This window comes from Glandiceps talaboti, chromosome 15 (genome assembly GCF_964340395.1).
Source record: "Glandiceps talaboti chromosome 15, keGlaTala1.1, whole genome shotgun sequence".
NCBI classification, from domain to species: domain Eukaryota; kingdom Metazoa; phylum Hemichordata; class Enteropneusta; family Spengelidae; genus Glandiceps; species Glandiceps talaboti.
The window spans coordinates 23,390,309-23,404,494 of NC_135563.1; the positions used below are offsets into that span (position 1 = coordinate 23,390,309).

Sequence of the window (14,186 nt, forward strand, 5' to 3'; positions counted from 1 at the left end):
CTCTGCCGCTCTTTTGAAAGTGACCTAAGTTTTACAGCGAAAGTCATCCTGCCGGCATCTAGTTTACGCGTGGTACAAGCGTCTTCGACAAAGATGAATACGCTGAGGAGTACTCTTTCCGGTATATATCCAAGATGGCGCGGAGCAGGAGTCGATCTCGTTCACCGAGACGAGGTGATTATATTTTCAAGTTATTTCGTTAGATGTGTACCTTTTCTAATATTTCAGAGTACATACACTTACTTCGGTTTTCTTGTGCTCGTGGTTTTTTTGGCAATGCTGTGAACTCGTGGCCAACAGGGAGTATTTGTATATTAAAATTGTGGAGCTTAGGGCAACGTTTGTTGTACGCACGGTCCATGTACAATGTAGTGATATGATGTACACAATAAACAGCCAAGGTGACACTGTGGAAGTGCTTACAAGTTACTACTGAACGTTTATTGATAAACATATAGTATGTATAAATCTCGATCGATAGCAAACTATCAGAACAAGAACAACCTAAATAGCGATAGTTCAAACTGTCTTCGCTGTGTGGTGTTTATTATTACTGCCGTATTATTGTTATTTCTTTTTCGTTATTGTTAGAGGGCGCCATGTCGTATTACCATAGTCATACATGTACCAAACATGAATGTACTATTCTCCTCTGACACATCCATGGTTCACTCTGACATGTCGTTGAGATGAAAGAAAGTGTAAGAGTGAACAGGGTGTATATTTCCTGAGCTAGTCATACCAAATACTATGTGTATAACACAGAATGAAGGAAGTGAATAAGAGAGATGAGTTATTGTAATTGTTGTATTGTGACTTGGGCATGTGCAGACTTCTAAATACCATGATTTGATCCATATACAAAACATTCCGTTGATCAGGGAATCTTGCTTGGTAGACTGACACATGAGCCATTATTGTACATTCCATATTCTAAGCATTACAGTTAGCTTATGGTCAACAGGGGTGCTAACAACATTGACAAAAAAGTAAACTTACAAGACCTTCAAACCAGAGCTCACCATAAACTGTAAACATTCAACAGGACATCAATTCCACAACTACCTGTGTGTGATAACTGCAAGGTGTTTTGCACAGTATCAAGCAGAAGCAGAAACAATGAATTTGTCTACTTGCTTGGTTCCCTCTTGAATGATATTGCATGTGAAAGACATGGTTTATTCCAGTATTGAGGTACGACAAGCAATAATCACTACCAAGACATACCATTGACGTATCACCAGGATGCAAGAGTGTCTACCTTTTTACTGCACTGAGTTGAATTAAAAACGATGTGTACTACTACTAGTAAACCTTCACTAAAATAAAAAAAACTAAATTCATCACTCTCTGATTTCACAGCCCCCACCTCTCTGACATCTCATAAGTCACGTTGTTCTCCCTCCTTCCATTGTTACTTGTTGTGCTTGAAAAACAATGACAAAAGTGGTTTCAAGAGCAGATTTTTAACAAAATTGTTGTCAGGCATTCTGATAGTGGCTGCCCCCCCCCCCCCCCCCCATTGACTAGCTAGTCATCGCTAACCAGTCCTTTGTGCAAGTCATATTCATATTTTGTGAAATAGAGTTGGTATTAACAAAACTTTTTTTAAAATTTAGGACGGCGTTCAAGATCAACATCCAGGGAAAGAACAAGAGAACGTAGAAGAAGAGGTGAGATAACAAATTATTCCTTCTTAAATTTAACAGTAAAAATCTTCTTTGAGAACTAGCTGAAGACTCTAAAATCGCAAAGTTTCTAGTAAAAATATTTAGGTTTACTGTATCTCAAACATACTAAAATACCACTTCCCATATGAAGCATAGTACATGTATGAAGTATATACTAGATCAGGTTAAAGTTCATATCAGTTATGCAATCAGCTGTAAATTTGTCAATGTCAATGTCAGCAGAATGTTTCTATTTAATCCTTTTACCTCCACTGATAAGATTGTAGTGACCCAAGACCATGGGATTTACGCATTGGGGTTTAATAATGAATATTTCCCACCTGTTACAAAACTGAGCTGTACAAAAATGCAAATGTAAGTTAGGATGTACTAGAACAGGGCTTTGAATGAAGATGTCATGTATAGCTATTATTGGTGTGTGATAGCATCCTGATTACATCATGTGTTGTTAAACCCATAACAATCATGATTTGTCTGTATTGATTAAATAAAGTGACATGTTAATTTAAGCATACCTGGGATTCACCTGTCACTGGTTGTCACTTTGTCAGAAATTAACAATTGATGGTTATCTATTTGACATTGAGTCTTGAAAACAAATTACAACAACCAGTGAATGTCAAGTCTGTAAGGTACGCCGTGATGGGGCGCCCTCAAACATCAGGCAACCCCTAACAGGCCGTTGAGGGTGAAACGTCACGACGTATCTTACAGTCTAGTGAATGTCAAGTTCAATGAAATTCACTCACAAGTTGCTAACATTTGGGAGACTATAACATAATACATTTGAATGTTTACAACTTTGATATGGGTTTTGCAGACCGAGGTTAAGGTCTGTAAAACCCGTATCTGGGCTGTAAAGGTTTTATCATTATGTACCCTATATAGTGATATGGAAATATCATTTATGATTTAAATAATATAACCACATAAATTGATAAATAGATAAATAAATAAAAATATAATAATGGGTTTATGATTTATAGTGAATGTAAATAACATTTTCTGCATCATGATTTATGTATGTATGTATGTATGTATGTATGTATGTATGTATGTATGTATGTATGTATGTATGTATGTATGTATGTATGTATGTATGTATGTATGTATGTATGTATGTATGGATGGATGGATGTATGTATGTATGTATGTATGTATGTATGTATGTATGTATGTATGTATGTATGTATGTATGTATGTATGTATGTATGTATGTATGTATGTATGTATGTATGTATGTATGTATGTATGTATAGCTATCTGATATATTTGTCAATATTTACTCTTAGATCGTCATCACCGAAGTCGCTCCAGATCACATTCACCAAGAAGTAAGCGAAGGTCAAGGTATGTGAGTCATATTTTGTGTGACAAAGATATTAACAAAGTTTACATACACATAATTATTATTAAGACAATCATAAGTAAAATAACTCTTTACAATAATTGTCGTCATTTTAAATAAAAATGTCATGAGAGGACACTCCATATTAGGAAAAGTGAGGACTAAAATTACAATGGTAGTACATGCAGTGATCTACAAAATGTGACTAAAACAACTCTTAAGTTCCTGAAAATTATGAAATTAGAAATAAAGTTGGCAGAATGTTTTGACTGATTGAGAATGCAACCAACTTGCCGTGAAACACTGGGAAATGATGATTGTTCCAAGGGTAATTATAGTACCTTCCCTTCTGGTTCAAAGCCACTTTTGAAGTGCACCCCTAGTGGCCAAATAGTGTAATCTTTTGTCTTTTTGATAACCAGCCTATGGTGTATTGACATGCTTGATATCATAAAATAGTCTGTGTACACATCATTCAACTGCAGTGCTGTTTTTATCAGAAAATCAGTTGCTTTTTGAAATAGTTGTAAGTAAACATGTAAAGTCAGTACAGAAAGATAAGTAGTCCATCCCATGTGAGGAATATTGGAAACGCAACATCTATGTGTACATGGAAAATATGATGAAATATATAGACAAGGAAAGATATGGTAGTAAATAGAGAGAATATATCTCTTGCTGTTTTCACAGATCACGCTCACCATTACACAGATCTAGAAGAAGTAGATCAAGGTGAGTAGATGAAACTTAAAAAACTGTAAACATTGTATCATAGTATCTAGATATAAGTATATTGAATTTGTCAAAATAACATTCTATATCTTGCTGTGAGAATTCATTTTCCCTTTGTACCTGATAAATGATCTTGAGTAACAGATGTGGAACAGTGTTTGGCGAACAATATATTGATATGCCAGTCTGTGGTTGAATTTTTAATGATTTCCCTGTGATTCGAAACATATGGTTCAAAAAGTTGTTACACAAATGTATAAAGAATGATATTTTGTACAGTTTACACTATGTTTAACATTTGAAATGCTGGATTTCTGGTTGTCTATGAGGCTTGTTTACAAGAGGAATTGCAGTGACTGTTTGGAACATCATAGGGTTTGATAGTCATATGAATGACGTTATGTGAAATGATACAATTTAGGGTTAGATTTTTCATAATATCTATAATTTCCATTAAATTGTGGTGTACATTTCTTTTCTTACAGATCACGATCCCCAAGAAGGCGAAGGTAAGTTAGTTTAAATAAATAAAATAAATAATCTTTACTTATACTGGATAGTTCTTTAAACATATAAACACTTGTCTCCCAAGAAGTCCAGTGAGGGCCATCCCTCATGGGGTCAGTGTTAATGCAGGAGGAAACCGGGATACCCGGGGAAATCTGCCTTGTTCGGTAGAGTCAATCTGAACGACACTCTTCTTACTTACAGCGTGGTAAATTTAATCAAACCCTGAATGGGGTTCGAACCCCTACCGCAGTGGTAAGAGGCAAGTGGTTTTAACCACTCGGCCACCGACAACCCTATTTTTATTTTGAAACTTTTTGGAACCTTTGCACAAACTATGCTGTTACATAGCGAACTATTTGTTATCTTTTGGAAAAGTTACTTCCTTTCATTCCTATTATAACCATTCACGCAACAATATTGGTATTTCCAATGTTTTATTTGACAAGACACGATAAAGACATTTTTTACATACAAAGACACCAAACCAACATGGCTGCCCCTACCCACCATGCACATCAGTCAGCCCCACATACAGCATGTGAGGGCACACTGTACATCGAACATCTCATTATGATGCAGTAGAATTGAGTGATATACCATCTTATTACCTTGAATAGGCCATGGCAGACTTCAAACAGGAAATTGAGAATACAGCGCCCGTGCTCAAATTGGGGGTATCATCACCTCATAGTACCATTCCCTTGGTATTCTGTAGAAGTGTAAATCAGGGATGTTTTGCGTATTATTCAGACATTGAGGGTTAACCAAGTAAACTATGCCTTGTATACCCCAAGGTACACATAGACAGGAAGTAGAGCGCCACCATGGCAAATTTTGGATAGGCCTATTGCACAAGATGTACATTGTATTTTCTGATAAGATGTCCCTTATTATGTCTTCTATGTCTAGTCTGTTTAGTTTTGATACGTTTGGTTCATATTTAAAAAGATAAGATTTGTCACTTTAAACTGATGTTTTGTACCCCATACCAATGAATTATATTGTTTTCCTCGCTCAGGTCAAGGTCACCACATAAATCAAGAAGGTCAAGATCAAGGTAAGCTATATATGATCAATACACTACCTGTTTGGCAGACGCTGTTACCTTGCATTTGTTCACTCACTTTGTAGTTATTGCTACAAAAATGTATGTTCCCATTTTATGATTTAGGTTTACAGTTGTTCATTTACAGCGGCAACCATAAAAACAAAAGTAAATTCATGTCTCTGATAGAGGGCGCTGTTCATATCCGTGACTTCTTCTCATTTTGCTATGCAGTGATATCACCATTGAAGTAATGTAGCTTGCAGTGGATGGACATGATTTAGTGTCCCGGTCGATTGCACCGGGGTCATGACTGGGGTGCACCGTCATATGCTCTAGATAGTTAGTCTGAGGGATCCAATCAAGTGTCGACTGACAGTGTTCACATATTCAAATATGTCATCTCCCGATAGATATCATAAAACTCGCACAGCTACTCTAAAATTATATTTCAACTCTTAGCTTCATATGCAAGGACATTATTTTGCTAATTTAAGTACATATAACAGAAATATAAACTTTCAGATTACGTTTTTCGCTCCCCACCACCATGTTTGACCATCTACAACCGACAAAATCATTTGTGTTATTCTGGTATCCCCAACGGAATGCGTGTGCACCATCCCTGTGTACACCTTGATAAACCGGCGGTAGTCAATCAAGTCTACCCACTAAATCATTGTTATATATTTATCAGCCATCTATGGTGTCACCTGATTGTTTTGACCTAGCAGTAAATGCTCCTGTTTCATATACCTTATGGTCAACTTTGATTCTATAAAACAACACCTGTTACTGTTCAGTTCTTTAATGTGTTATATGCATTGTATTCCTGGACTTACAACGATCCTGTCATTTTTTTTGTAGATCCCCAAGAAGACATAGTGACTCCAAAACAGAACAATCACTTTACGAATTTGATGGTATGCTAGTGTTTTTCTAATGTTATACTTACACAGTGTACATCTCAAACACAAACACTATGTTAATATTTCGCCAGAGACAAACTTCAAATCAACCACAGACAGTAGATTGTTACCTCTAAGGTCAATGAACTAATCTATTTGTTATTAAAATCAGATGAAAAGCAAATTCATGTTTTGAACTTGTTTATCGTATTGTGATACCATACATTGTATATGATTCATATCATTTAGGTTGATGACATCAAAACATTTTTGTATGTTTTGTGATTGAAGGGACAAAGGTTAGCTTGATTTATCTTAGTTGCATTTTGTATCAAATTGTGTGAGTTAAAATCAAGTGGTATGTAATGTTTGACCTTCAAGTGGAAAAATATTGTTTAATCAAAATCAAAGTGAGGTTAATTGAATATTTCAGTTAATTCATGGGGAATAATGTATTTGAAATGAAAGTCAGTCAAGTTTTCTGAAGAGTATGCACAGCAGACACTTAACCATGTTGTAGAAAATGATATATAATATTTTAACATGATAAAGTAGGAATTTAAAGCTTCCATAATACTACTGAAAATGATAGTGTTTTGTCAAAGTTTTAGTACATGCATGCTATTGATATATCCAGTGTGACAACTCCTCCCCCACCACGCACATGCACACACACACACATACACACACACACACACACACACACACACACACACACACACACACACACACACACATCCCACATCTTAATTATTTTTTTAATAATATTTTTCAGAATCCGAAATGGCAGGTAAAAGTGAAGAGGAGATAGATATGATGAAGATGATGGGATTTTCAGGCTTTGATACAACTAAGGTATGTGTATACATGAGTGTTTTGTAATAATAATACAGAGTATACCATCAGAATAGAGAGAGAGAGAGAGAGAGAGAGAGAGAGAGAGAGAGAGAGAGAGAGAGAGAGAGAGAGAGAGAGAGAGAGAGAGAGAGAGAGAGAGAGAGAGAGAGAGAGAGAGAGAGAGAGAGAGAGAGAGAGAGAGAGAGAGAGAGAGAGAGAGAGAGAGAGAGGGGGGGGGGAGGAGGGGGGTGGTGGTGGTGGTGGTGGTGGTGGTGGTGATGGGGTGTTAAAGACATGAAGGTTATAACATAACCTAATCCAGTTATAGGGTATGGGTGTTCTGTACATAGGCCAATTATAGGGTATGGGTGTTCTGTACATTGGCCAATTGTAGGATATGGGTGTTCTGTACATATGCCAATTATAGGGTATGGGTGTTCTGTACATAGGCCAATTATAGGATATGGGTGTTCTGTACATAGGCCAATTATAGGGTATGGGTGTTCTGTACATAGGCCAATTATAGGGTATGGGTGTTCTGTACATAGGCCAATTCTAGGGTATGGGTGTTCTGTACATAGGCCAATTATAGGGTATGGGTGTTCTGTACATAGGCCAATTATAGGATATGGGTGTTCTGTACATAGGCCAATTATAGGGTATGGGTGTTCTGTGCATAGGCCAATTATAGGGTATGGGTGTTCTGTACATAGGCCAATTATAGGGTATGGGTGTTCTGTGCATAGGCCAATTATAGGGTATGGGTGTTCTGTACATAGGCCAATTATAGGGTATGGGTGTTCTGTACATAGGCCAATTATAGGGTATGGGTGTTCTGTACATATGCCAATTATAGGGTATGGGTGTTCTGTACATAGGCCAATTATAGGGTATGGGTGTTCTGTACATAGGCCAATTATTGGATATGGGTGTTCTGTACATAGGCCAATTATAGGGTATGGGTGTTCTGTACATAGGCCAATTATAGGGTATGGGTGTTCTGTACATAGGCCAATTATAGGGTATGGGTGTTCTGTACATAGGCCAATTATAGGGTATGGGTGTTCTGTACATAGGCCAATTATAGGGTATCGGTGTTCTGTACATAGGCCAATTATAGGGTATGGGTGTTCTGTACATAGGCCAATTATAGGGTATGGGTGTTCTGTACATTGGCCAATTATAGGGTATGGGTGTTCTGTACATAGGCCAATTATAGGGTATGGGTGTTCTGTACATAGGCCAATTATTGGATATGGGTGTTCTGTACATAGGCCAATTATAGGGTATGGGTGTTCTGTACATAGGCCAATTATAGGGTATGGGTGTTCTGTACATAGGCCAATTCTAGGGTATGGGTGTTCTGTACATAGGCCAATTATAGGGTATGGGTGTTCTGTACATAGGCCAATTCTAGGGTATGGGTGTTCTGTACATAGGCCAATTATAGGGTATGGGTGTTCTGTACATAGGCCAATTATAGGGTATGGGTGTTCTGTACATAGGCCAATTATAGGGTATGGGTGTTCTGTACATAGGCCAATTATAGGGTATGGGTGTTCTGTACATAGGCCAATTATAGGGTATGGGTGTTCTGTACATAGGCCAAATATAGGGTATGGGTGTTCTGTACATAGGCCAATTATAGGGTATGGGTGTTCTGCACATAGGCCAATTATAGGGTATGGGTGTTCTGTACATAGGCCAATTATAGGGTATGGGTGTTCTGTACATAGGCCAATTGTAGGGTATGGGTGTTCTGTACATAGGCCAATTATAGGGTATGGGTGTTCTGTGCATAGGCCAATTATAGGGTATGGGTGTTCTGTACATAGGCCAATTATAGGGTATGGGTGTTCTGTGCATAGGCCAATTATCTATCTATCTATCTATATAATACCAGCTAATCTCCTTACGGATATCACAGCTGGGGGAAGGGGTGCATACAAAAACCTAGTAGTAGTGTTTATGTAGATTTGCCTTGAAAGTATCAGTGTCCTGACAGACTTTCATATCAGGGCTTAGTGAGTTCCAGTCCCTAATGGTTTTAGGAAAGAAACTGTGCTGATATGCTTGGTGTTTAAACCCAAGGTGCTTAAAACGGCCTCTTCTACCTGGTGCTAGAAGACTGGTGTCTCTAGTGATTGCTATTTCCCCATTTACAATTTGGAATAGTAATATTAATCTAGCATTTTGTCGTCTATCTGCTAATGGTTCCCATTTCAAACTCTGTAGCATATTTGTTACACTGGATCTTCTAGAATAGTCTCGTTTAACAAAACGAGCACCTCGTCGCTGGATCTTTTCAATTCTTACAATGTCCTTTACTAAGTATGGATCCCAATTATAGGGTATGGGTGTTCTGTACATATGCCAATTATAGGGTATGGGTGTTCTGTACATAGGCCAATTATTGGATATGGGTGTTCTGTACATAGGCCAATTATAGGGTATGGGTGTTCTGTACATAGGCCAATTATAGGGTATGGGTGTTCTGTGCATAGGCCAATTATAGGGTATGGGTGTTCTGTACATAGGCCAATTATAGGGTATGGGTGTTCTGTACATAGGCCAATTATAGGGTATGGGTGTTCTGTACATAGGCCAATTATAGGGTATGGGTGTTCTGTACATAGGCCAATTATAGGGTATGGGTGTTCTGTACATAGGCCAATTATAGGGTATGGGTGTTCTGTACATATGCCAATTATTGGGTATGGGTGTTCTGTACATAGGCCAATTATAGGGTATGGGTGTTCTGTACATAGGCCAATTATAGGGTATGGGTGTTCTGTACATATGCCAATTATTGGGTATGGGTGTTCTGTACATAGGCCAGTTATAGGGTATCAGTGTTCTGTACATAGGCCAATTATTGGGTATGGGTGTTCTGTACATAGGCCAGTTATAGGTTATGGGTGTTCTGTACATAGGCCAGTTATAGGTTATGGGTGTTCTGTACATAGGCCAATTATAGGGTATGGGTGTTCTGTACATTGGCCAATTGTAGGGTATGGGTGTTCTGTACATAGGCCAATTATAGGGTATGGGTGTTCTGTACATATGCCAATTATAGGGTATGGGTGTTCTGTACATTGGCCAATTGTAGGGTATCGGTGTTCTGTACATAGGCCAATTATAGGGTATGGGTGTTCTGTTTCATATAACACACTCTTCAATCAATGTGAATCAATAATTATTTTTTAACTTTTACCGTTGCAGAACAAACATGTTCCTGGGTCTAATAATGCATTTGCAGTCAACATAAATAGGAAGAGAAAATACAGGTCAGTATCCATTGGCAGTAACATTTGTTTATCGTATTGAATCATAGAAGAGTAGTTAATCAAAAGTTATGTATTAATAGTAAAATATGAACTATGTACATGTGTATGACATGTTCATCAGCCTGGTAATCTGCAAATGACTTGCATAAATTTATTCAGTTCCAAAACTTTGTTTTTGACTCTGAGTAGAAAATTTCATTTGACTTGCATAACACATGTATAATTACACTCAAAATGACTTATTCCATAGCTCCAGCTGATCTCTTGCAGCCTATCAAACATTGAACTACCTAACATGTATAATCAGCTGATCCATACTGCCACCTAGTGGTCAGCTTTAACTAGGGACTTTTAAATTATCCTGATGAAGATCGTCAATCAGGACAGATGATAATCCCTGTGGTGTTCTTTACAACGTTGTATTGGCTGTTATTATAATATTGTGATTCATGACAATTAAAGACATTATTTGAAATCAAGCGTCAGAGATGGGTTGGATTTCTAGTGATTTCAAAGTGTATTTTCATGCCATGTAGACAGTGGTCAGCTTCTATAAATTGGTAAAGATTGATGTAATAATGAATACTGAATGAACATGTTACATCATGTAACCTAGAATCCAGGCGATGGGGATTTTGAATTTTGTTTTGAGACTGGAAAACAAAATTCAAAATCCCCATCACCTTCGTTCTAGGCTAGTTACATTATGAACATTTACTACAGTGCCTATATTCCAGGTGGATGATTGAAATAAATAAGAAATACTGCTACTAAAGTCCATGTTTTAAATCTATACTTGATTTATGTATTATTGTTTTGTTTTTCCCTAGACAATACATGAACAGAAGAGGAGGTTTCAACAGACCATTAGATTTTATTGCATGATACTTTTATTTGTCCCACATCAGTGTTATTGTGAAGATTTAGGAACTCAGGCAATATGGGGCTGAATTGATACAATACATTCAAATACATTGTGCTACAATTTTACTTGGTACATGAGCAAAAAACCTATTGTAACTCGTGTGGTTGGTTTGTACCTACCTACCACTCTGAACAAACACACTATGTGGGGGGGGGGGGGGTCTTGTTTGAATTGCATAGATTCCCATATCTTATACCAAAATTGTTGTTTGGAACCTGAGCAAAAACCTGAAGGAACTCCTTGCATGAATTGTAGCTGCCTACCACTGTCAGCTGAAACCCTACTTGGAATAGTACAGTTCATACCACAAACAATCAGTGTTCCTTCCAATGCAGTTACAGATTATTATGTCCTAGTACCAACTTTCAAAGTGTAATATTGACCATATAGAAGAAGTCTCACTCAACTTACTTTGATTTAGTTGTGTTTAATTGTCACCATAGTACATAGTAAGCGATACTATTCATATTTACTAGTACCTCATACAGTGTTAACGAGGTGAAGGATGTCAGACCGATCTATATTTTTGTTTCTCATTGCAATGATTGAAAAAAGAATGGTCAATCAGGTCATGTGGAACAGAAAAATAGATAGGGGTAACCTATTGTTAAACAACTTAATAGTGTGTGTGTGTGGGGGTGGGGGGGGTGGGTGGGTGTGTGTGTGTGTGTGTGTGTGTGTGTGTGTGTGTGTGTGTGTGTGTGTGTACATGTGGGTGTTGTTGCAGGTACTGAATAACCTGACAATGAGAAACAGCTAAATAAATAGGGTTACCCTAATAGAAATGTCCAGGACTTTACAAATCAAACATATGTTAGTTATTCTAGTGTGTTATCAATTCAATCAGAGATAACAAAGAGGTGAGTGACTTCCCAAAATCAGTGTGTCTGAAGTACCTGGTAAAGTAGAGAGGGTTGAATGACTTCACAATCAAGTTGTGTATTCTGTCTTGAGTTACCCTGTAAACAACCGGGTTGAATGACATCCCAAATTAGAGTTGTGTATTCTGTTACGACATAAGTTGAATGACATCCCAGAATCTAGTACAGTCAAGTACACATGTGTATTGTGTCTGAGATGCCAAGTAAACAACAAAGAGTTGAATGGCCGTTCACATAATGTTTTATTTTGTAACATAGTAAGAATTGTACATGTATGTTTACTGAATAAGGAGAGAGACTAATGTGTAATTAGAAGGTCAAGTACTACTTGGGGTGTCCCCTCACCACCAAATAGTTTACTAAAAAGGTCCTATGTTATTTATGAAGTAAAACAAATCCTCAGATATCTTTCCCAACTTTTGATTTTATATTTTGATGTCATTGTTTAGGTAGAAATGTAGAATTCTTTAATTGTAATTGTCAATAAAGTAGTATGTACACCGTAATTGTGATAAGTAGTATGTACACCGTAGTTGTGGTAAGTAGTATGTACACCGTAGTTGTGGTAAGTAGTATGTCCACCATAATTGTGGTAAGTAGTATGTCCACTGTAATTGTGGTAAGTAGTATGTCCACTGTAATTGTGGTAAGTAGTATGTTCACTGTAATTGTGGTAAGTAGTATGTACACCGTAATTGTGGTAAGTAGAATGTACACTGTAATTGTGGTAAGTAGTATGTACACTGTAATTGTGATTTCACCTTGCATTGAGGAGAATATATTTCAATCTCTATACACAAATATATTCTGCCATGTGATGAAATAAGGGAATTTATGCCATACACGACTCACAAGCTAAGTTGAACAAAAAATATGGAATATATACTCTGGTCTTTCTACGTCATGACAACATGTGTCTACATCACTGGTTCTGCTGTGTTTGAAGTATGAGTCAGAACATTCAAAATTGCCAGTACTTTCCAAGATTTTTCTTTGATATTATTGGCGCTGGTATAATTATGTTATTCTCCAATATTGGGGAATAACATCTAATTGTTCAACTTTAGAGAAAAGTTATTTAGTGTAACCATGGTAACAGAACTTGAATTTTTTGATAGGTGATCAATTTTGAATGGCAGCCTTAGGTGCCAAATACAGGTCAGTGTAACCTACCTGCAGACTGTTCAGTAATTGGACCAAGTACAGGTAATCAAACTGATGATATGCAAATTAGATGACAACATTTTTAGCACAACTGAAAGGGCTGCACCATAGATTTGGGCCAATTGTTTGGAGAAAAATTGCACACCAAAAGAACAGGGCAGGTTGATCTGGGGATTTTCCTATGGTGTGTAGAATTGTTCAACATAGTCCTATTGGCAAATTAGGTTGGGAAAATGTGATTTTGGTCAAATGACTAAAAAACTCCAAAACTGCTGTGCAGATCAGTGTGAAATTTTGTTGTAATATCTCTAAGGGTGTGTAAATTAAGAGTTATTAATTAAATTGTAATCTCATTGTTGTTGACATGTAAATTGGGTTTTCAATGTAATCAAACTCGAATGGCAGATCAGGTTGAGCTTTGGTCATGGATGGATCACATGATTTCGGAGATGGATGTCAAAATGTTCAGTCAAGTATTAAAGGGAGTGTAATTTCATCGCACTGGCATCACACCATCTATTCTCCATGGTAGCACCATAGACCCTACACGTGTAGTGTCTATGGTAGCAAACACCTTCCCTTCGCCGGGTGTTACCCCAGAAATCGCCGTATTAACTCGGATATTCACTATCATACGCGATAACGAAAATGAAGTGACATAATGTTTTGTCTGCAAGATATTGCTATCGCAGTTGGGAGGTCACGCCGATTGCGAGAACACGAATTTAGGGCAACTTAGCCTTTGTTTGCAGAATGTCTTAACTAGAACATTCAGTATTGCATGTTTCAGAATACACTCCATAGCTTTTACGAATGAGAAATTGTAGGAGTACTCAGTGATAAGTTCTCAACTTTATC

At 37.3% G+C, this 14,186-nt stretch overlaps 1 protein-coding gene across 1 annotated transcript; it reads left to right on the top strand.

The window, feature by feature from the left end:
* The first annotated feature begins 132 nt into the window (after positions 1-132).
* On the top strand, positions 133-11,918 carry LOC144446699 (uncharacterized). Its single transcript, XM_078136520.1, has 10 exons — positions 133-174; positions 1,620-1,673; positions 2,984-3,041; positions 3,730-3,771; positions 4,257-4,280; positions 5,300-5,338; positions 6,194-6,249; positions 7,010-7,089; positions 10,294-10,358; positions 11,189-11,918. The coding sequence occupies exons 1-10, from the start codon at positions 135-137 to the stop codon at positions 11,241-11,243; spliced, it is 513 nt and encodes a 170-aa protein (XP_077992646.1). The 5' UTR covers positions 133-134; the 3' UTR covers positions 11,244-11,918.
* The last annotated feature ends 2,268 nt before the right edge of the window (positions 11,919-14,186 follow it).